At 44.7% G+C, this 24,241-nt stretch overlaps 1 protein-coding gene across 5 annotated transcripts in view; it reads left to right on the forward strand.

Annotated features, from left to right (window-relative positions):
* The window catches only part of LOC128562722 (chromatin remodeling regulator CECR2), a 199,547-nt gene extending 184,614 nt beyond the window's left edge, over positions 1-14,933 (forward strand). For 3 of the 5 annotated variants that reach the window (XM_053557962.1, XM_053557965.1, XM_053557967.1), the window contains 10 exons: positions 3,182-3,311; positions 4,288-4,325; positions 4,406-4,497; positions 4,718-4,844; positions 6,201-6,589; positions 7,158-7,289; positions 7,476-8,322; positions 11,140-12,556; positions 12,804-12,915; positions 14,443-14,933. In XM_053557962.1, the coding sequence (XP_053413937.1) occupies positions 3,182-3,311; positions 4,288-4,325; positions 4,406-4,497; positions 4,718-4,844; positions 6,201-6,589; positions 7,158-7,289; positions 7,476-8,322; positions 11,140-12,556; positions 12,804-12,915; positions 14,443-14,448 (3,290 nt within the window). In that variant the 3' untranslated portion in view covers positions 14,449-14,933. The remainder of the gene's footprint in view (positions 1-3,181; positions 3,312-4,287; positions 4,326-4,405; positions 4,498-4,717; positions 4,845-6,200; positions 6,590-7,157; positions 7,290-7,475; positions 8,323-11,139; positions 12,557-12,803; positions 12,916-14,442) is intronic. The other 2 variants (XM_053557964.1, XM_053557966.1) reach the window with 2 other exon arrangements.
* Positions 14,934-24,241: the final 9,308 nt, after the last annotated feature.

The raw sequence follows: 24,241 nt of genomic DNA on the forward strand, positions 1-24,241 counted from the left end.
TTTTTTTTTTTAATAGAGACAGAGTCTCACTTTATAGCCCTTGGTAGAGTGCTGTGGCATCACACAGCTCACAGCAACCTCCAACTCCTGGGCTTTAGCGATTCTCTTGCCTCAGCCTCCCGAGTAGCTGGGACCAGATATTATGTCTTTTGATACAATGAAATAGAAAGTACATAGCATCATGTATGAATTGTTGCCAAAAATTACATTTGTTTTATCAACGTCTCCAAATAAAACTGCTAGTTTATGGGAAATACAAGGATTATAAGAAGCTAGCTACATGTGGAAAATTCTACAAGGCCAGAATAACCCAGTCTTTTGAATAAAATAGCAAGGACACTTGTTAGAAATTCAGGATTTGGCTCGGCGCCTATAGCTCAACCAGCAAGGGTGCCAGCCACATACACCAAAGCTAGCGGGTTCGAATCCAGCCCAGACCTGCCAAACAACAGTGACAACTGCAACCAAAATATAGCAGGATGTTGTGGCAGGCACCTTAGTCTGTAGTCCCAGCTACTTGGGAGGCTGAGGCAAGAGAATCGTTTAAGCCCAGGAGTTGGAGGTTGCTATGAGCTGTGACACCAGGGCAACAACTTGAGACTCTGTCTCAAAAAAAAAAAAAAAAAAAAAAAATACATTATGAGAAAAGTGAGAAAATTCTATCCTTGACTCAGTATTTGCTACTACAGTACAAATCAATAGATCTTAAGAAGCTGTTCCTAAAATTCATATAAAAGCATGTAGGTCCACGGATAGCAAAGATAACTTTCAAAAACAATATAGTAAGGGCACTTATTATACCAAGTAACAGGGTCATTTCTCCAGTGATGTAGAGAAAATATTAGCATAGGGATAGACAGTGAGGCCAGAAACAGACCTTGAGAGAGAATGTGGAGTTCTGACTTGCACCTGTAGCCCCTGCTACTTTAGAGGCGAGGGAGAAGTGTTGCTAGAGCCCAGGGTTTGAGATTACAGTGCACTAATACCACGTCTCTACATTCCAGCCAGGACGAGACCCTAATGGGAGAGGATGGTACTGATACAGTTATTCATGGGGGAGAAAGTACACACTTGCTTATATAAGAATAAGTTTCGGTTACACAAAAAACCAAAAAAGGCTCAGCACCCGTAGCTCAGTGGTTAGGGCACAGTCCGAATTCTCCGGGGCTGGAGGGTTTGAACCCGACCAGACCTGCTAAACAATGACAAGTACAACAAAAAAATAGCTGGACATTGTGGCAGGCACCTGTAGTCCCAGCTACTAGGTACCTGAGGCAAGAGAATAGATTGAGCCTAAGAGTTTGAAGTTGCCGTGAGCTGTGTCCCTCGGCATTCTACAAAGGGCAATATAGTGAGCCTCTGTCTCCAAAAAAAGCCAAAACCTTTTTGAAGAGGATATAGGGTGAGTATCTTCAAGATGTTGAGATAAGAATGAATTTAGGTACAGAAAACACAATCTGAAGGAGAGAGATTGAGATATTTGACTACAGTGATTGTTTAAAACTCAGTTTTAACAAAGACACCATAAACAAAGTGAAAAGGCAACCCATGAAGTGGAAGGAAAATAATGTAGTATATAATCAAAGACTTATCCAGATAGTAGTTCCCTAAATCAGTATGAACTCTAACAATATATAGTAATAAAAAAAAGTAGGCAAAGGTATGTAAGTGGGAAATACACAGAAGAGTGACTAAATGCCCAGAAATCATGAAAATCATGTTCAGTATCATTCCAATAAGGAAAATGGAAATGAAAACATCAAAATTCTGTGTTATACCCATCAGTTGGGCAAAAATGCAAAAGTTTTATACTGACTGTGAAGTAACTGAAATATTTATTTAAAAGAGCAGATACATATTTAAAAAAGAGTAGATGTAACCCTTTGGATAGCACTCTTCGAAATCACTCAGTAGCATCCTAATTACTGATGAGTGCAAAGTACGTAGAGAAACTATGTGGTAATTCTGCTACTGGGTTTGTGTCCTAGAGCAACATGCTTCAGAAGACATGGTTTTTAAAATGTTATTAGGCGTATTGTTTACAAAATTGTGAAATCATTTAGTCGGTGGATTGTTAAGCTAAGGAATGATTATACTATGGATACTGTATTGGTGTTACTGAGACAGACTGTTTATGATTTGGCAGGGCAGTCTGGTGGATATGTGATTATTCATTAATTTACATTTAAAGTTTGAAAGTGTTCTTCTTCCCCCAGAAAAAAATGATATGAAAATTTGGTGATGGTAAAAAGCTTTCAGTTAATTAAAGCAGATTAGATTATTGTAAATAATTTTAGGTACGGAAACACAATTCAGCAGGAACGTGACAGAGCACTATGCAGGATCATGTGCTCATAGCAGTGGGCAGGCGTGGAACTTACCCCTTGGGAACAGAGTCAAAAGAAAATAGAGGGTCTGTCTTGGCTTCTCCTCCCTTCCATTTTTGTGTCTTGCTGTCTGATAGTGTTTTTGTTCATCTCACTGCCTCTGCTTTTTGCTCTTAATCTCCTTGTTCTTGCAAGCAGTAAGTGCCCTCATCTGTCCAGGAGTGGAATGCCAAGTGTGTTTCTCATGGCTATGGCTGTGAGCCAGAAAAAAATCATCCCTGCCTTCCAGCTCTTTGCCAGATCTAGCTGGCATCTTTCCCTTGTTCCCAGCCAAACTTCAGTACCACTGCCAATAGAGGCCTACTTCCCACGGTGGGGTAAATGGAGAGCAGATAGATGGTGTGCATGGACACCTTCAAAAAGCAGAAGCTTGAGGGCTTGGGTGTATGTGTAAAATCCTTTGTGTGTTTAAAGTAAGAGTCTGGTCATAAAAACATGGATTTTTCTTGTTTGAAAATGATAAAAGGTCTCTATTTTTCTCCTTCCGTTTTTCTTTTTTCTTTTGCCTTGCTTCCTCCGCTCCTCCCTGCAACATGACTACCTCTGCACCCTCTCCCCTAACTTGAACTCAGGATGAGGAAACAGGTCTCCACTAGTTGATACTTTTCATGAAGCGTTCCACCTATAGAAACATCATAATTAACAAAAAAAGGTTGGCAAAGGGAGCAAACATAACGTTGTAATACAGCTTCGGTGGTCAGGCTGTCTTCCTTCTCTGATGGTGATTAAGGCACACGTAATTGTCCAGAGTTTACTCAACTCACTCGGGCCATCATCTTGTGTGTTCACTGTAGATCGTGCTAAGAGAAGAAAACTCAGGGAAGAAAGAGCATGGCTCCTGGCACAAGGGAAGGAGCTCCCTCCAGAACTTTCCCATCTGGACCCCAATTCCCCCATGAGGGAAGAGAAAAAGACCAAGGACCTGTGAGTATTTAATAACAGTAATAGCTGGTGATGTTTATTAAGCACTCAGGGACTGCTGAGCATGTTTTTCATTTAATCCTTTTGACCACCCTGTATGGTAGGTATCACCACTTGAAAAGTGAGAAAACATAGCAAGTGTCCAAGGAGGCACTGGACTCACTGCTGCCTCTAAGTGCCCTGTCTGCTTTTGTGCGCACACACACACTCGCCAAGTGTCTCTTGCCCTGCCCTCTGACACTCTTGCCATCACACACCAAAGAAGCAGAAAGCTCTCCTTTCCCCCAGTCCTTTAATTTAATGGATCACAATGATTGTTATGTAAAATTTTCACTTGGAAATGTGAATGGTAGTTTACCCTTTAGAAATAAAATTGCTCCCAGCTACTTGGGAGGCTGAGGCAAGAGAATCGCTTAAGCCCAGGAGTTGGAGGTTGCTGTGAGCTGTGTGATGCCACGGCACTCTACCTAGGGCCATAAAGTGAAACTCCGTCTCTACAAAAAAAAAGAAAAGAAAATTACTTCTTAGTATGTTACTATAAGTGTTGTATGTTTTTACTCCTTACTATAAATTGAAGAGGCAAGTAAATATTCAGTGTTCACAAGCTTGTTCTATTATGTGCCTGTTTTAGATTAGTATTCTTTAGATCACAAAAATGAGAATAAAGTAAAGGTTAACTAAGAATGTGCTATTAAATAACTAATGTTTTAGAATGATGAAGTCTGGATCTTCTAAATCAACCCCGTCATTTTACACATAAAGGAAATGATAGCCCCTTTTTGCTGAGGCATACTGTTCTTTTTTTTTTTTGAGGCATACTGTTCTTTATCTTTTGTAGAGTTTTATAGGCTTGGCTTTAAAAAAATTACTAATATTAGGACTATTCCCAGTCTTAGCAGTGTGTCTGTGATTAACCTAAAAGAGCTAAGAAGAGCTAATGGTCAGAGTTGCTATTAATTTTTTATTTTATGATTTACAGCTTTGAGCTGGATGATGATTTCACTGCCATGTATAAAGGTGGGTTCTCACTCAGCGATTATGTTTCTGATAGGAATATTCCTGTGCCAGCGTGTTCAGTTCTCTTCTTTGGCTCTCAGTTCTAGATGTGGTGAAGGCTCACAAGGATTCCTGGCCCTTTTTGGAACCCGTGGATGAATCTTACGCCCCTAACTATTATCAGATTATTAAGGTAGAGGCTGTCTTTGCAGTTACACTTACCATAGCGTACGTATCTTTCTTGGGTTTTGTTCTTTGTTTTTTTCTTTCTGTGTTGTTCGTGAGTCTCAGCATTGCTGAATATATGCCAGGCTCTTGAACAGCTTGTGCTGTAATGATTCCTTTGCCTTGTAGGGACTAGGAGATGTTTGTCTCTTCCTTCATATTTCAGTTAAGTTATATGTCTTGTTTAGGTCCCCATGGATATTTCAAGCATGGAGAAAAAACTGAATGGAGGCTTATACTGTACCAAGGAGGAGTTTGTAAATGACATGAAGACTATGTTCAGGAATTGTCGAAAATATAATGGGGAAAGTAGTGGTAAGTTGGGAAGGAGTTTGCGGTGGATGCGTATCAGGCCTAATGTGCCTACTCTTTCAGAAGTACACATCATAGTGATTCCAGCATTTCTTGAACTATGAACAGAAATGTCTATTAAGAGCCCTGGGATTGGCTGTTACAGCCACTTACACAGTGTGTGCCAGGAACTCCCTCCTGTCCCACAGGAAAGGGGGACAGAGCAGGTGGCTAACTGGGCCTGGGTTACTTCTCCTTCTAGACTTCAGTCTCTGTCCAGGTTGTCTCTGTGCTTCTTTCACCACTGGCAGGACTGAGCCTGGATGGAACTGTTTCCAAAACCACTTGGAGAAGTTCGAAGAGTAGGTCTCCAATATTGAAGTATAAATGACTCCAGGCACTTAACCTTGAATTCATTTATGCATTAACTCAAGATGCCTTAGTTAGGTGGCACCTGTGGCTCAGTGAGTAGGGTGCGCGCCCCGTATACCGAGGGTGGCAGGTTCAAACCCGGCCCTGGCCAAAATGCAACAGAACAATAGCCAGGCGTTCTGGCAGTTGCCTATCGTCTCAGCTACTTGGCAGGCTGAAGCAAGAGAATCACTGATGAGCTGGAGGTTGCTGTGAGCTGTGACGCTATGGCACTCTACCAAGGTCGACAAAGCGAGACTCTGTCTCTAAAAAAAAAAAAAAGATGCCTTATTTTAAAAGTAAGCTGATTCTGTGATTATATTTAATATTTCTTCCATTTATCCTTGAATAAGTAAATTTTGACTGGTTTGAGGTAATAGTCCTGTATTCACTGTCGCCATACACCACAAACTGTATCTTTTCACCTTGCATCCATAGCTCTGCAATATAATGTGCCGTAACAGTGACTTCAAAGTTTATATCCCAGGTCAAGTGCAATGGCTCGTGCCAGTCTGGGAGGATCACCTGAGCCCAAGAGTTGAAGGTTATCATGATCTATGATCACACCAGTGCATTCCAGCCTGGGTGACAGAATGCTTCCAGTTGCTTGTCTCTTAAAAAAACAAAACCAACAAGGTCAGGTGTGGTGGCTCACACCTGTAATCCTAGTGCTCTAGGAGGCCCAAGCGGGTGGATTGCTTGATCTCACGAGTTTGAGACCAGCCTGAGCAAGAGTGAGATCCCGTCTCTACAAAAAATAGAAAAACTGAGACAAGAGAATCGCTTGAGCATGAGTGGAGGTTGTGTGAACTATGATGCTACAGCATTCTACCCAGGCAGACAGCTTTGAGACTATCTGGGGGAAAGAAGGGGGAGCCCATCTTTACCCTAGTTGCATCTTTTATTAGAATTGGCTTTTGTGGTCTATAAAAACTATAACTAGAGGTCAATCTTTATATCTTTCTGCAGAGTATACCAAGATGTCTGATAATTTAGAGAGGTGTTTCCATCGGGCAATGATGAAACATTTTCCTGGTGAAGATGGAGACACAGATGAAGAATTTTGGATCCGCGAAGATGAAAAGCGGGAGAGGAGACGGGGTCGGGCTGGACGAAGTGGTGGAAGCCATGTTTGGACTCGCTCCAAGGACCCTGAAGGGCCCAGCAGGAAACAGCAGCCTGTGGAAAATGGAGGAAAGTCGCTGCCCCCTGCACGCCAAGCCTCTTCCTCCGGGGATGACCAGGGCACCAATTCTACACAGCCCCCTCGAGAAGTGGGCGCTTCTAATGGCAGAGGTTTTTCTTGCCCCACACATCATGGTGGGATGCCCAACCAGGCACCCTTTTTAAACCAGATGGTAAGGAACCACTTCTGTTCTATTGTAGCTTTTTCTAGTTCTTGATTTCTTGGGGATGTAGAGGCTATTCAGTTGTCACTGCTTATTAAGTATTTATGTAGAAGTTTTCTTTTCCCCTATTAATCCTTTATTTTAAATTCTCCCTTTTCTCAATATTTTGAATCATGTATTCTTAGTGTGGACAAAAATTGGATAAAAAAATGTACTTTTTTGTGTGTTTTTAATATGTAAGAGGTATAGAATATCTGTGGTGGTAAAATTTCATGGGAGAGGACAGTTGGGGAAATGGCTAAAAAGGCCCCTTGTATCAGGTGGAGGCTCTAGGGGAGATTCATAAAGAGATTGAGAAACACCAGTTAAATCTTGTGTCTCCTGGAGAGAGAGAGGGAAGTTGCTCCAGCTCAGGCTAGTCCTGCTGCAGGTGAGCGGGGTGCTAGCTGTCTTCCCTTTCAACACTGTACGCTCAGTCGGTAGTAGTACGTTCCTCTCCAGGAAGACCCTGGTTCCCAACCTAATATCTGTGCTTTTTCTTGTTTTGTCTCTTATTGCTTTACTCAATGCTTTCCAGAGGCCAACAGTACCAGGAACATTTGGTTCTCTTCGGGGTTCAGATTCTGCTAACTTATACAGTTCCTCTGGAGCCCCAGAGCCACACCCTGGAGAGCCCGTTGTACAACAGCATCAACCTTTTCCCATGCAGGTAAGCATCATACTCAGAAGATGCACAGGAAAAGGGTAAGTTTCAGAAATACCATCTGTTCCCCGGTTAAATTCATCTCGTTGTCCCCTGTTATGAAGAGTTTGTCTCCATAGATTAAGCATGTTACAGGGTCTATCTTATTCCGTGACTTTGGTTAACTACTGTCTTCCCTTTTCTTGTTGCCAGCCTCCAGTTGGAATTAACAGCCACCGAGGACCTGGGCTAAGCACACCTGAGGAGAAACAAATGTGTGGGGGACTGGCACACCTTTCTAACATGGCACCACATCCTGGATCATTGCAGTTGGGGCAGATGAGTGGCCCCAGTCAGGATGGAAACATGTATCCTTCAGCTCAATTCCAGCCAGGATTTATTACTCCCAGGCATGGTGGGGCTCCGGCCCGACCTCTGGACTTTGCTGAAAGCCCAGAAATTCCTCCCAGCCACATGTACCGATCATACAAGTACCTGAATCGAGTACACTCTACTGTCTGGAATGGGAACCATGGTGCTACTAACCCAGGACCCTTGGGGCCAGAAGAGAAACCACTCCTGGGGCCAGGACCCTCTCACCAGCCTCGCACTCTTGGTCACATGATGGACTCCCGAGTGATGAGACCACCTATCCCCCAAAACCAGTGGACTGAACAATCAAGCTTTCTACCTCATGGAGTTCCTTCTTCAGGGTATATACGACCACCCTGTAAGTCTGCTGGACATCGGTTACAACCACCTCCAGCACCAGCACCAAGTTCTCTGTTTGGAGCACCCTCCCAGGCTCTACGGGGGGTACAGGGAGGGGACTCCATGATGGACAGCCCAGAGATGATCGCCATGCAGCAGCTGTCCTCCCGAGTCTGCCCCCCAGGTGTGCCTTACCAGCCCCACCAGCCTGCTCCCCCCCATATGGCCAGCCCTTTCCCACCGGTAACTCACTCAGCCTCAGTCAGTGTGCCAGTCCCCAAGCCTGCCCTAGGCAACCCTGGGAGGTCACAGGATAACAGTGAGATACCAGAGCCCGAGAAAGACCGAGGTAATTAACATTGTCACTTTCATCTGACTTACAGCTCTTTAGCTGTTATTTTACAAATATTTTCTCACATTGACTATCAAACCAACTGTAAACTGGTTTCCAGCCTCTTTTTCCTAAACTGCTCAGGGCTGGGCCAGTCATAGCACTTGTATTGGTCTGAAGATCCCAGAGCATTTCTGGTGATGATAATGATGACTGCACAGATAGGCACCCGCTGTGCTGGGTGCTCTTTTTGAGACTTGTGTGTCTGTTAATTCAAGCAGTTCTCAGAATGAGCCTTTGAGGTAGATACTGTCATTACCCTTGTTTTTACAGATGGAAAGTCAAGGCACAGAGATACTCAAAGATTTGTTCCCATTCACCTAGTGAGTAATGGAGCTAAGGTTTGAACTCTATGCTTTTAACCACTGCATCATCATAATGCCTTTAAAGAAAATCACTGTCACGGGTGGCGCCCGTAGCTCAGTGAGTAGGGCACTGGCCACATTCACTGAGGCTGGCGGGTTTGAACCCAGCCTGGGCCAGTTAAAACAATGACAACTGCTGGGGCGGCACCTGTGGCTCAGTGAGTAGGGTGCCGGCCCCATATGCCGAGGGTGGCGGGTTCAAACCCAGCCCCGGCCAAACTGCAACAACAACAAAAAATAGCCAGGCGTTGTGGCGGGCGCCTGTAATCCCAGCTGCTCAGGAGGCTGAGGCAAGAGAATCGCGTAAGCCCAAGAGTTAGAGGTTGCTGTGAGCCATGTGACGCCACGGCACTCTACCCGAGGGCGGTACAGTGACACTCTGTCTCTACAAAAAAAAAAAAAAAAACAATGACAACTGCAACAAAAAAATAGCCAGGTGAGTGCTTGGCTCACCCACCACAATGTGGTGGGTGCCTAAAGTACCAGCTACTTGGGAGGCTGAGGAAAGAGAATACCTTGAGCCTAAGAGTTTGAGGTTGCTGTGAGCTGAGATGCCACGGCACTCTACCCAGGGTGACAGTTTAAGACTCTGTCTCAAAAAATAAAATAAAATTGCTGTCTTGAAAGTTACCACTATGAAATAAGTTTTCAAAGTTGGATTTTTTTTTTTTTTTTAATACCAGCTATACCAAAATTTTCTAAAACTGGTTTTGAACAATATTAGAGTTCAAAGCTTTGGGAATCCCATTAGATACATCTTGGGTAAGTCTATTAATTGCTGAGTTTTTGTTTACTAAATACTGAAGAGTGTGGTTTTAAATTTTCTTTCTTTTTCTTTTTTTTTTTTTTGGAGACAGTCTCACTTTGTGCCCTGCGGTATAGTGCCAGGGCATCATAGCTCACCGTAACCTCAAACTCCTGGGCTGAAGAGTTTCTCTTGCCTCAGCCTCCCAACTAGCTGGGAGTATAGGCGCCCACCCCAATACCTGGCTATTTTTTAGAGACAGGGTCTCCCTCTGGCTTAGGCTGGTCTCAAACCTGTGAGCTCAGACAATCCACTCGCCTCAGCCTCTCAAGTGCTGGGGTTATAGGCGTGAGCCACTGCTCCCAGCCTGGTTTAAATTTTTCATGACACAGTTTATACCTTTGACCTTTAAGGCCAGCTTAGTTCGCAGATAGCCTGAGCTGTCTAAGTAGTTACTTTAAAAGTTATTATGGCTCGGGCAGTACCTGTGGCTCAGAGGACTAGGACGCCAGCCCCATGAAACAGAGGTGGTTCAAACCCAGCCCTAGCCAAAAAAAAAAAAAAAAAAAGTTCACCCATAGCACAGTAGTTACAGCACCAGCCACATGCACCAAGGCTGGCAAGTTCGAGCCTGACCCGGGCCAGCTAAACAACATTGGCAACTGCAACAAAAAAATAGCCAGGTGTTGTGGCACGTGACTGTAGTCCCAGCTACTTGGGAGGCTGAGGCAGGAGAATCGCTTATGCCCAAGAGTATGAGGTTGCTGTGAGCTGTGACCCATGGCATGCTACCAAGGGTGACGTAGTGAGACGCTATCTCAGAAAAAAAATAAAAAGTTATTTTGAGTCTTAAATGTTTTACTTAAGGTCTTTTACCAGATTTGTAAATTGATCATACCTGGACAACTCTGTCCTAGAAAAGTTATAAATAGATTATTTTATGTATGTGCTTATGTATCACACGTATATGATATCTTATTTAGGTCATATTTATGGGTTGATGAAATAGTAAGGAAAAGGATTCTGAGATTATAAGCAAGCATTGGAGTCTAATAAATTAATTTGATTGGGCTCAGTAAATTTCTGTAATATGCTAAACATGCCTTTTGAGTTGTGATTTGTAGATATCTTGCTTTTAAGACATCCAGACAGGATGAATGTATTTATTTATTAAACAAATCTTGACTGAGGTCCTACTTTGTGCATGAGAGTACAGGGGAAGTCCCTGCTGCTGTAGAGCTAATGTTCTCATAGGGCAGAGTCAGGGACCTGGTTGTCACAAGTGCCTGCCATCACCTGGTCATGCGTTTGGTTAGTTCTTAAGAACTTCCCAGCCTGACCAGCAGTTCTGATGACAGCCATACATGTTTCGTGTGTATGTGCTTAGAGTGAAGAACCATCTCTCACCCTCACACTGATTTGACTGTAACTAAACACAGGAAGGAGGCACCTTACAAGGGGTTGTAGAGGTGCTGGGTTTTACCTTTAGGTTCGTGAAAGGAAGTGTACAAAGACCCCAACATTGTGATCCATTTCAGGGAGTCTGCATAATAGGCTTGAATCACCACAGATCCATCTCACCCTGGACTCAGGATCTCTTCATTACCAGTTCCATTAATGTTGTCATTTCAACTACTAAATTATTACTGTGTTTTGTTTTTGCAGCAGAGCCCTTATCTGGATTTGAAGAGAAACCAGCAAGCATCAGTGCTTCAGAGGGGGGTGTATACCTCAAACAACTACCTCACCCCACAGCTCCCCTGCAGCCTGACTGCACCAGGCAGAGCTCCCCACAAGAAAGAGAAACACTGGTCCCAGAGCTCAAAAATGATGCCTCAGAATCTGCAAACAGCTGTAAAGCAACAAAGGGCAAGAATACTTGGCCCTCAGATAACAGCTACACCAACCCAGCCAACCAAGGGTGTATGAGAGACCTTTCCACTGTGGCAGACAGAGGGACTCTGCCTGAAAACGGGGTCATTGGTGAAGTGTCTCCTTGCGGAACCGAGGGGAAGGGCCTTGGAGGCAGTGGTTCAGAAAAGCCACTCTGCCCCAGAGGCAAAATGCAAGAAACCATATTATGTACAGGGCAGAACACAGCTACATCTCCCAACACAGATCCCGGGCTGATGGGAGGCACTCTGAGCCAGTTCTCATCCTTGTACATGCCTGGCCTGGAGTACTCCAGTTCAGCTACGCATTACCATATCAGTCCAGGCCTTCAAGGTTTGGGTCACATGGTGGGAGGGAAATCCTCAGTGTCCCATCCTCAGCATTTCCCCCCTAGGGGCTTTCAATCTAACAGTCCTCATTCTGGAGTCTTTCCCCGGTATCGCCACCCCCAAGGCATGAGATATCCCTACCCTCCCCCACCTCAGCCTTCCTACCATCACTATCAGCGAACTCCTTATTATGCCTGTCCACAGGGCTTTTCTGACTGGCAGAGACCTCTACATCCCCAGGGAAGCCCAAGTGGGCCCCCAGCTAGTCAGGCTCCCCCACCACGTTCCCTCTTCTCAGATAAGAGTGCCATGGCTAATATGCAAGGCTGTGAAACACTGAATGCTGCCTTAACTTCCCCAACCCAAATGGATGCAGTAGCTGCTAAAGTTGTCCCAACTGATGGGCAAAATCCTGGTCCAGAGGAAGAGAAGCTGGAAGAGTGTATGGAGAGGCCAGAGAGTCCCAAAGAATTTTTAGACCTGGACAACCATAATGCAGCTACCAAGAGACAGAGTTCGTTATCGGCCAGTGAATATCTTTATGGAACTCCTCCTCCACCTCTGAGTTCAGGAATGAGTTTTGGTTCACCTGCTTTTCCACCCCATGGCATGATGTTGCAACCGGGGCCCCCTTATACACCCCAGCGGCCAGCCAGTCACCTTCAGCCCAGGGCTTACTCTGCTACTGGGGCAGCTCACCCCACTCACTGTCCTGGGGCTGCTCAGCCCAATGGCCTCTCCCCAGAGAGCCCCGTCTATCGCTGTCAGGAAGAGGGCCTGGGTCACTTTCAAGCCGTGATGATGGAACAGATTGGAAGTGGAATACGGGGACCTTTCCAGGAAATGTACAGACCATCAGGGTAAGACTTTGTTAAGGTTTTGGGAGTTTGTTTCCTTCTGGGGGATAAAAAAAACAAACAGATGTTCAATATGTATCCTGGATATTGAGAAATAATTAAAAAGAACGGGTGTTAATTTTCAGAAGGAAAATGTCCTTAGGACCAAGAAAATTATGTGACTCATTGAAGACTTAGTAGAAATGTAGAAAAATGAGAGGCTGAGGTAGGACAGTTGTTAATTCTTAACAATCCTTTCCTGTGGCTATAGAATGCAGATGCATCCAGTCCAGTCACAGGCCTCTTTCCCAAAGACCCCAGCACCAGCAGCATCACAGGAGGAGCTGCCACCTCACAAGCCCCCAACACTTCCTCTGGATCAGGTGAGAATTACCAAAAATGAAAGCTTTTCTTATTCCCCCATGTGGTAGGAAATAAGTACATGATCTCATTGCTATTCTGAAAAAATATTTTAATGTCTCCTGTTGATACATAAAGTTTTCCTGAAAAGTGCTTCCTATGCTATAGGCAAACCAAGATAGAGAATCCCCTGAAGCCCTGCCCCCCTCCCCCCCCCGCTATGTCAGCACCCAGAAAGGTTAAGAACAGAGGTCATAGAAGTCATTTCTCTCATGTTCCTTTTTTTTTTTTTTTTTTTAAGCCAGAGTCTTGTTCTCTTGCCAGGCTAGAATGCAGTGTGCAATAGCATCCTCATAGCTCACTATATCTTCTAACTGCTGGGCTCAGGTGATCCTTCTGCCTCAAGCCTCCCAAGTAGCTAAGACTTCAGGCAAGGAACAACCTACCCAGCTAATTTTTTCTATTTTTTCATAGATAGAGTGGTCTTGCTCTGTTGCCCAGTTTCCTACTATTATATGGTAACTCCGTATTTGGAGACAGAATGTCACTCTGTCACTCACACTGGGTAGAGTGCTGTGGCATCATAGCTCACAGCAACCTCAAACTCCTGGGCTCAAGCAATCCTCTTGGCTCCCGAGTAGCGGGGACTACAGGTGGCCACCATAACATCCGGCTAGTTTTTCTTTTTTTAAGTAAAGTTGGGTGTCTTGCACTTGGCTCAGGTTGGTCTCAGGCTCCTGAGCTCAAGCAGTCCACCCGCCTTGACCTCCCAGAGTGCTGAGATTACAGGCATGAGCCACCATGCCTAGCTGTCTGGAGAATATTTATTTATTTATTTTGAGACAGTCTCAAGTGTGCCATGGCCTCACAACTCACAGCAACCTCAAACTTTTGGGCTTCAGCGATTCTCTTGCCTCAGCCTCCCACGTATCTGGGACTACAGGTGTCCACCGCAACACCCAGCTATTTTTTTTTTTTTTAAGTTGCAGTTGTCGTCGTTTGGCAGGCCTTGGCTGCATTTGAACCCACCAGCTCCAATATATGTGGCTGGCGCCCTAGCCGCTTGAGCTACAGGTGCTGAGCCTAGAGAATATTTAAACCACGGTTTTTCCAACCCTGACCAACATTTCTTTTGGCATGATCCCTTGTCTGTTTTATTCTCCCTACCGACCTCATTTCAGAAAGACTAGTTGCTCAGGTTTGAGAATGACAGGAGCTGCTTGTGAGTACTACTTCACTGCCAAGCACTGTGCTAAGAACTTCTCCATGCACAGTCTCCTTTAGTCTTTTCCTTGGCCCCATAAAGTGATTGCTGTCATCAGCTGCACTTGTTACCATTTCCTAGTGTCTCAGTGGTGTTGGGGGCTGCAGCGGGAAGCCCAGGACACTGGAGCCCCACCTCTGGACATGGATTATGGCTAGTGAGACACACTCAGGCTGTTTTCCCAGATGCAGAGGAGCCCAGACAGCTGTTTGGCTTAATTTTTTTTTAACAGCTCACACAATTTAACGTTTTCTTTAAAACATCTTTGTTTTGTCTATTGTCTCAGAGCTAGTCCAAGGAGGAAGTAACCACCCAGGAAATGAAAAGCTGCATATGAAGACTGGGACATGGAGAGCTGAGGGAGTGATCATTGCCCATCTCTATTCCTATCACCCTGCTCCACCCTTTGCAGTGAATCACCTTCCAGGAGCTGGAGCCCCACCGGGCCAAGCTACACACACTATGGACAACTCACACAGCCTGTGGAGGTCCCGGGTCCGGGCTCACTTGCGTAGCTGACATAGACAGTTGAGAAGAAAACGTGAATCCGGAGTTAATGATGACTTTTCCAAACCTGAGACTCTCTTCAGGGAAAATCACTTTAAACTTGGGGGAGGGGGTGTACTCAAGAATGGAATGGTGCTTTTAAACTTTGATGAGCAGCTAAACTCAGGTATATATTTAGGGAAGGGACTACTCGTAGTATTGTTTTTGGAGCTGGGTCCAGTTTACAGAATTTTCATGTTGCCTTTTAAAATAATTTTTGTTGGTGTTGAATGTATTGTACATAAAGTGGGAAGGGTGGGTGGGGATGTGGAAGAAAGGGGAGTCCTAACTGGTGGACACACAGCACTGGAGTGATCATTATCTGTTTACAATCATGTTTCACTGAAAACTTGGGAGCTGGATGTGAGGGTAAGAAAGGTTTAATCTTGGAATATTTCACTCACTGTGTTTCCTTAGTGGCTGGCCAGCCTTGAAAAGCTAAAGGCCTTCTTTCCAAGCAGCCTGAGAGAGAATAGTTACATTGTCCCCTAACCGTTCTGTCTCAGTTTGGAGGCAGAATACTCTCCTGTGGCCTACAAGAAGCTTCAGCCTAGAAGAACGGGCTGTTCTCTCCCTCTGGTGCCCCAAATCTTGGATTTGAGAAAATGATGTCCCTGACTGGTTTTGCCACTAGCCCTACCAGATAGTTGTAAACCAGTGTCAGGAATTGGGATCACTAGAGTGTTTTACTTATTGAAGATAAAATGAATTGTCCTATTCACAGACCTCTTGGGGCTGTGATGTAGAAGGCATCACACAAGCGTTCTGGCATGAATCTCATTTTGTGGAAGTGACTACTCAGGTTTGTATATGTTAGTATCAATAAAGAAATTGCACAGGTTTGAATAGGAAAAATATATTCTATAGATTGACAGTTTGAATTTAGGAATATTTCAGTATATGTAGTTTTTATTCATCTTGAGTGAATCATAGTAAAATCAGTCATGGTGATTTAATATAGTTATCAAGAACAAGTTCTTGGACATCATATCTGCGATAAGAACAATTTTACAGTATTAAATTGCTTTATTACAGTTTTAGGAATGAATTACACTGGAATCTCCCTGGTTAGCATTCTGTATTTAATTTTAGTTAAGATGTCACCAAAGTTAGGACCTATGTTTTAAACTTTTAAATATCCCACAACGGAAAAAAAAATTAAGAAAAATGTCCTGAATTTGTAGGGTTTTGTAAAGAATAGCATATTCTTAAGTATTTTGGGGGATGGTAGAAAAGCCTCTATAAAATATTAATCTACCCTGTTTTCTCATAAATTCAGCTGTGGGTGCTTTCCTTCCAATTTCAGCACCCTTAATGAAACAGAACTGTCAACATTTACATCTTGCTAAACAAGATGTCATTCGGAAAGGAAACAAATTGTTTCCATGTTGTAGAGATGGAACCCAAGACGGTAATGTCAGTTACAATAATGGAAATTCATACCATTAAGTGAATGCTTATTAACCTTGGTGGTATTTCTTAGGGCTTGGGCAGAGTTGAGTAGGGAACACAGATGCTTAAGTTATAAGGCACAAAAACACAGATTTTTCTCAGAGACTTTTAATTTTAAATTTGGTGTGTTTGCAAGTGAATTGAGTTTTGAACCTGTGTTTTCATTGGATCCTAATTGTTAGAAATCTATCACTGACATAATCTCTTTTTAGAAAAGTAAAAAGGTCAGATTTGGTCTGTCCTTGAGCTAGTCTAAGCTAATGTGGTTGAAACATTACTGCTTCACTTTCGTCTTTGTGCAAAAACAGGGAGAAGGAAAAAAGCAATTTGGGGTTGGTTCAGCCTGGACAAGGCCCAGAGTATTTGGCCACTTTCTCTTTTCCTGTTAATGCTGGTTTGAATTGGAGGCTCTTGACTACTCCCTAACCAGGAGGACGGTAACCATAGGGCCTTTTCCCATGGCAGTAAATCTGTTAGGGTTTGCATTGTGCTGAATAACCCAGAGGCCTGGGTAGGAGTGGACCGTAGCCAGTAGTTGGGCTGGTTGTACCCTTTCCTTCTCTCATCAAGGCATTTGAGCAGCTGTGTGCACACTGCTCTAGGTAACCTTTTCTCCTCATTTCCCCAGCCCCCTACCTCCAGTTACTGTTGCTAAAGAGATGCTATGAACAATACTGGGGAAAAAATCAGTTAACTCCTTCATCCTTAGTCTCCCTTCTAGGTTTTTAGACAGATGAGATAATTTTAAGAGCAATAGGAAATCAAACTGCTGAATTGTATTTTAACACTGTGAACAGGAGTTCAGTTGTCAGCCTTGCTGTCCCCTACGTTGTAATTTGGTCGTGCATTACAGGTATCACTGCTTCACCTCTTGTCCATGGTACATCCTGAACCTCAACTGGTCTTCAAGTGCAGAACTGCTCTCAGCTGTCAGGAGCTGCAAGATTGCAGGAACAAACAGGACTGTGAGCTGCTGTGAACTCCCCATCCACTCACCCACAAGCAGGATCTTTTTTCTCACCTTTTCTTCCTCCTCTAGCACTTCTTTCCAAGTGTCTTAAGCAAATGCAATGTCTTAAAGCAGATGCACATGTGTTTGCCATCTTCTCCATTAGGGAAATGATGGCTGTGTAACATGTTACAATTAGAAAGTAGTGTGGACGAGTGTCCTAAGAAGATTTGCTCTCAGGCTGGACGGACACTTCAGCCTGTAGGTCTCTGTCACCTTTGCAGTGTGCTGGTCCTCAGTGGTCCCCAGAGGGGATAGCTTGAGACCATGGATAATTGGAAATAGCATCACATTTCTTTGATTTAACATTCATGGTTAATGTTTCTTAGAATTGTTAAGTTAGAAACTTGTTTCCCCAAGGCCCGAGAGGAATAAAAGATCCAGAAAGAAAAGTATAGCCTCTTATAAGAATTCTGGTTTTTGTTTTGGGTCCCCCCCAACCCCCCAGAATCTGTTCATTAGAAATATAGCAAGAGCAGTTGGCTAAAATTTGTTACGGTGGATGAAAGTGAAAGATAATAAATAAGGAAAAAATATGCAGGATTCTTTACATAACTTTCCATCGCACTTCTTAGTAATAAAATTAAAACCACTCCATCAGTCCTTAATCAGGTAGTTTAGTTCTTCTGGTAGAATTCATGAGCTTATTGTTCAGTTCTTTTATCTCACCGAGCCCAGGTCAGACTGCTCTCAAAAGGGAAACTTTTTTATGCCCATCTTTGTGTTATTGAAAACCGTAAGTAAAACCTGTAGTTAGTGCCCCTCCGTTGGGTCAGACTACTCTGCAGCAAGTGTTGGAATCCCATGGCCCTCACTGGCGCTTGTTACTGTTACTCCTGCTGATACCTACTCTGCTATTGTGCTACTCCCTGCAAAGGGTTTGCTTAGAGCCATCCCAAACCCAGGAAATCCCTCTGCAGTCACCACAACTTGCCATGCATACTACTTGGTTGAATTTTTTTAAATGGAAGTTAACATCTGTAAACAGGATGCTGTCCTTGAGACCTAATTTGAAATTTCACAGGAAGGCTTAATCCAGCATTCCCTAGGCAAGGACAGTTCAACAGTGTCAGAATCCTGACAGGCATCCAGTGTTGAAAGAGATGAATAGCTTAGGATTTTCTAGCATTGTTGTACCTTTTGTGTCTGTTGGTTCACCCCCTGCAGATTCTTCACCGACCCCCATTCCAAGAAAGCAGTTCCATATACTATCTGATCACGTGCTGTCTGATCGGGGCTTCCACGAGGCAGGGTCTAGCAGACAGCCCAGTGGGCAGCACCTGCAGTGAGGATGTGGGGTTGGGCTGAGCGTGCAGAGGCTGACTGTTCAGCTCACATCTCTAGGAGCTGAGATGTGGTTGACACTTGCTGCATGAAAAGGTGGGCTCGCTTTTCTTTCTCAATGGGTTGGACTCCACCACGTGCAGAGAGATCCACCCCCTGCCCTCCCTTTGGGAAAGCAGAGTTGGACTGAACATGCTGCATCCCATTTCTCAAATTCAGTTGTGACACAAGCTGTGTCTCCAAGCTGGGTATGGATCTCTCTGCTCTACACAGACACTTGGAGCAACGGTCTCCAGGTGTGAGTTGGGCTTCTTAAGTCTCTCTTCTTGTTCTGCGGAAGAGGGCTGACTGAAGTAGCAACGCCAGAGGACCAGCTGGCTGTCCTGCATGTGTTTTTGAAAGGGGTGGGAAGGGTGGGAACTGGGGTGGATACTGCGTAAATTATTGAAATGCTGAACCCCACTCAGTAGCCGAGTGGCCCCTGCCTTTCTCTCGCTGGGGCTCAGGGACCTTTCCCCAGCTGCATGCAGCCCCTGGGCCCAGGTCAGTCACCACCAGTCTCGGCACATGGTGCAGAAGTCCTGCAAACCTTCCTGGCCAGCACTGGAAAAGGGAAGGCTATTTATTTTTATATTGTGTATATTTTGTCGTGGTCTGCTGATTCCCTGTTTCACTGAGAGCGACACTTACCTCAATAGTTAGTTCAATATTGTGTGTTGAATAATTTTTTAAGAGAACTTTTTAAAGAGCTTTTTGATCTTTGGAGGTCTGTAGATGTATTTCCATATGAACTGGTTATTTTGTATAAAGTACATTCTTAAAATAGCAAGGCTGTGGTGTGTGGTGTGTCCACGTGTCACTTTTACCACCAGGGCAAACCCAGTCCCCCATCAGGACAAAGGTTTGAACTGGCACACAGTGGCATTCCCCCCAAAAGTGCCATCTCCCATCTCAATTCTGATTCATCAAAAATCCAGGAAGGGGGCGGCACCTGTGGCTCAGTGAGTAGGGCGCTGGCCCCATATACCGAGGGTGGTGGGTTCAAACCCAGCCCTGGCCAAACGGCAACAAAAAAATAGCCGGGCGTTGTGGCGGGTGCCTGTAGTTCCAGCTGCTCGGGAGGCTGAGGCAAGAGAATCACGTAGACCCAAGAGCTGGAGGTTGCTGTGAGCCGTGTGACGCCACAGTACTCAACTGAGGGCAGTAAAGTGAGACTCTGTCTCTACCAAAAAAAAATCCAGGAAAGTGGGGTGCGAAAGGCATGGGCCCTGTGCAGGTGATAGTGCATAAGGTCAGCAGAAAACTTCAGAACCACTGAAAAACTGGCGGTCGTAGACACAACATCAGGGGTAGAGGACTTCTCTCAGCTAGTCCCGGCAACACCACCCTGTGCACCTGCCACTTCCCAGCCCTGTGGCTGGTAAAGGTACCTGCTTACAGAATGTTACACCCCTGGGACACACATTTTGATCCCCTTCCAGGATCTGGGGTGGACAGACCAATGGAGCCACCAGCCATCTGTGAAGTCCAGGTGGCCAGGAGAGGGAGCCACTGACTAATGGGCAGGTGCTTTACGTTCACCCAGGTTATTTCATTTTATTTTGAGTTCCTGGAAGGCTGAAGGTTGGTGGAAGACACCAAAATCCATGGCCCTATTTTATTCTTAAGTACAGATAGTTGTTGGATTGCAATGGTGGTATTTAAGATTTTTTTGACTTCACTGTGGTGCAAAAGCAGTACACTTTCAGTAGAAACCATGCTTTGAAGGCTGAAGCAGGTGGGTTGCATGAGCTGGTTCAAGACCAGCCCAAGCAAGACCCCATCTATAAAAATAGCTGGGCATTGGGCGGCGCCTGTGGCTCAAAGGGATAGGGCGCCAGTCCTGTATGCTGGAGGTGGTGGGTTCAAACCCAGCCTCGGCCAAAAACCACAAAAAAAAAAATAGCTGGGCATTGTGGCAGGCACCTGTAATCTCAGCTACTGGGGAGACTGAGGCAAGAGGATTGCTTGAACCCAAGTTTGAGGTTGCTGTGAGCCATGATGCCACGGCACTCTACCAAGGGCAACAAAGTGTCTCAAAAAAAGAAACGGTGCTGGGTACTCATAGTACCATTCAGCATTCAGTAAGTTACATGAGGTGAAACTGAATACTTCATTATAAAACAGGCTTTATGTTAGATGATTTTGCCCAACTTTAGGCTGCTGTAAGAGCTCGGAGCACCTGGAAGGTAGGCTAGGTATATTAAATACATTTTTAATTTAAGATATCCTCAGCTTATGATGGGTTTATTGGGCTGTAACTCCATTCCATGTTGAGGGGCATCTGTAATTGGCCTTGTAAGTGCTATTCATCCCGTAAAAACTCAGCCACGAGTAGTAGCAATTTCCAAATTTGTTCACTCAGATTTATCACTTTTAGGGCAGGAACCTCTTTCCCTTTTGATCTCCAATTATTCGCTGTCATATTATCCTCATTGATACACTATTTGGGTAATTTTTTTTTTTTTTTTCCTGAGGCAGGGTCTTGCTGTCTGACCCCGGCTAGAGCACAGTGGTGTTGTCATAGCTCACTGCAATTCCAACTCTTGGGTTCAAGCAGTCCTCCTGTCTCAGGCTTCTGGAGTAGCTAGGACTATGGGTGTACATGGCTGACATTTTTGAGACTTTTATCCTGTTGCTTTTCTAAGATTCTATTCATGGTTCAGCCACTCTATTAAAATAAAAATTTCTTCCTGTAAAACATTTTATGACAGTTACAATTGGTTTAGTAGCGGCATTTCTATATAATTTTTTCAGTCCAGGCTGGAGTGCAATTGTTTCATCACAGCTCACTATAATATACCTCAAACTCCTGGCCTCAAGTTTTCCTCCTGCCTTGGCCTCCCGAAATGCTATGATTACAGGTATGAACTATCCCACCTGGCCCATTTCCACATCATTTCTGAAACAAAAAGTTTAAAGTGAAGATCATTAGTAAACCCCAGATCTGATGTGATGCCAGTCAAATTGTTCATCTGAGTTTCTCAGTTTCTTTTTGCCTTGGTGGGGCACATGAGCAGGTCACTTTTTTCTAACCTGGCATCTTTCACTGCCCCGCCAGCTTATGTGGAGCCCAGTCCAGCAGCCTCCCTGTCTTGATGGCATTAACAGCCCCACTCCTTGTGCATATTAGCACATAACCTTTAAGACACTTGGGTTTTCTTTAAAAAAAATAAATAAAACACTTGGGTTTCTAATTTTTGGATTCTCAAGCATATCCCCTCCCCGTACCATGACATGAGTTTCTCACCAAGCAAAAACCAGAGTTTTTTGGGCAAATGATAAGCTCTAACTTTACTTTTTATAAGGAGCTTAGCACTTACCTAGAGGCCATTTAGAGTGTTTCTAGAGTTACTTCTTGTTTTTTTTTTTTTGTTTTTTTTTTTTTGGTAGAGACAGAGTCTCACTTTATGGCCCTTGGTAGAGTGCCGTGGCCTCACACAGCTCACAGCAACCTCCAACTCATGGGCTTAAGCGATTCTCTTGCCTCAGGCCTCCCAAGTAGCTGGCACTACAGGTGCCCGCCACAACGCCCGGCTATTTTTTTTTGGTTGCAGTTTGGCCGGGGCCAGGTTTGAACCCGCCACCCTCGGCATATGGGACCGGCGCCTTACCGACTGAGCCACAGGCGCCGCCCTAGAGTTACTTCTTGTGACCAAAAACAGCCGTAAAATACATTAGTACCTTCCACTGGTCAAGTGTTATAGAACTTGGTATAGGCTAGATGTGGTGGCTCACATATTTAATCTAAACACTCTGGGAGACTGAGGCAGGTGGACTGCTTGAGCTCAGGAGTTTGAGACCAGCCTGAGTAAGAGTGAGACAGTACCCCCCGCCCCCCATCTCTACTAAAAATAGAAAAACTAGCCAGGCCATTTTGAGGCAAGAGGATTGCTTGAGCTCAGGAGTTTGAGGTTGGGGTGAACTATCACTCCAGGGTCTCGACTATGTCACCTTTTCAAGAGTGCTGTGGTGTCACACTCAACAACCTCCAACCCTTGGGCTTAAACGATTATCTTGGCTCAGCCTCCAAGTAGCTGGGTCTGCAGGCGCCTGCCACAACGCTTGGCTATTTTTTTGTTGTTGTTGTAGTTGTCATTGTTTGGCAGGCCCAGGCCATGTTCAAACTCACCAGCCCCAGTGTATGTGGCTGACGCCCTACATTGTTACTGTGTATTAGCCTCAAAAACTTCCATTAAAACAAAAAGAAAGCTAGTAGTTCACACCTGTAGTCCTAGCACTCTGGGGAGACTGAAGGGGGAGGATCCCTTGAGCTTAGGAGTTCAGGACCAGCCTGAGCAAGAATGAAACCCTGTCTCTACTAGTGTTACATTCTTTCATTTCTAATCCAGAAATGTTAACTGGACATGGTGGTGGGTGCCTGTAGTCCCAGCTACTGGGGAGGCTGAGGCAAGAGAATCACTTGAGCCAGGAATTTGAGGTTGCTGTGAGCTAGGCTAAGGCCATCTCACTCTATCCCAGGCCACAGAATAAGGAGATGCTTATCTCAAAAAAAAAGAAAAAAAGGTCGGGGGAGGACTTCTCATTAGGCCTGGTATAGTGGCTCACACCTGTAATCTTAGCACTTTGGGAGGCTGAGGTGTGAGGATCATGAGCCCAGAGTTTGAGGTTGCAGTAAGCTATGATGATGCCATGGCACTCTAGCCCAGGAGACAGAGTTGAGACCCTATCTCAAAACGTTTAAAAAAAATTTTTTTTTGTGGGGGGGGGGGGTGCCTGTGGCTCAGTCGGTAAGGCACCAGCCCCATATACTGAGAGTGGTGGGTTCGAACCCGGCCCTGGCTGAACTGCAACCAAAAAAAAAAAAAAAAATAGCCGGGCGTTGTAGCAGGCACCTGTAGTCCCAGCTACTTGGGAGGCTGAGGCAAGAGAATCGCTTAAGCCCAGGAGTTGGAGGTTGCTGTGAGCTGTGTGATGCCATGGCACTCTACCAAGGGCCATATAAAGTGAGACTCTGTCTCTACCAAAAAAAAAAAAAAAAATTTTTTTTTTGGAGACAGAGGGTTACTATGTCCCCCTTAGTAGAATGCCTTGGCATCACAGCTCACAGCAACTTCAAAGTCTTGGGCTTAAGCTTAAATTCTCTTGCCTCAGCCTCCCGAGTAGCTGGGACTACAGGCACCCACCACAACACCCAACTATTTTTTGTTGCAGGTCTCATTGTTTAGCTGGCCCAAGCCGGGTTCGAACCCACCACTCTTGCTGTATATGGCTGGCACCGTAACCACTGTGCTACGGGTGCCGAGCCTCAGCTTTCCTTTTTGACACTTGGAGACCTCCAAGGGTTCATCTTTTGTTAAAATTTAACATCGTGTCTCTAAAACAATTACTATTTTGAAGGAAAAACATTTTTATTTTACGAACAGCCACTAGGGGCTCTGTTTTGCTATAATCTTCACCTTCTCTGAGAGTATCATCAACAGTATTGAGAAAATAAGCCAGAAAGGCTCTTTCAGAAGCTGAAGGTGAATGGCTTGTGTTGTGAAGTTGTTACGCAAGAGGTGCCCTTGGACCTCTGCTGGGTGGCTGTGGAGCTGAACCCGAGCCTGTTAATGTGGGTGGCCTTCACTGTCCTCCCCACTGGGGTCTCTAGATTGGCCCTACAGATGTTTCCCTGGCCTCATCATGTTCTCTTGGGCTTTTAAAAGGACAACATCTATGCATTTCTTAGTTCCCTTTCTGTTAGCAAAGCTTATTCTTCCACTTCTCTTTGGCAATGTTAGCAAAAACCTTC

The sequence above is a fragment of the Nycticebus coucang genome, chromosome 12 (genome assembly GCF_027406575.1).
Source record: "Nycticebus coucang isolate mNycCou1 chromosome 12, mNycCou1.pri, whole genome shotgun sequence".
Classification (NCBI taxonomy): domain Eukaryota; kingdom Metazoa; phylum Chordata; class Mammalia; order Primates; family Lorisidae; genus Nycticebus; species Nycticebus coucang.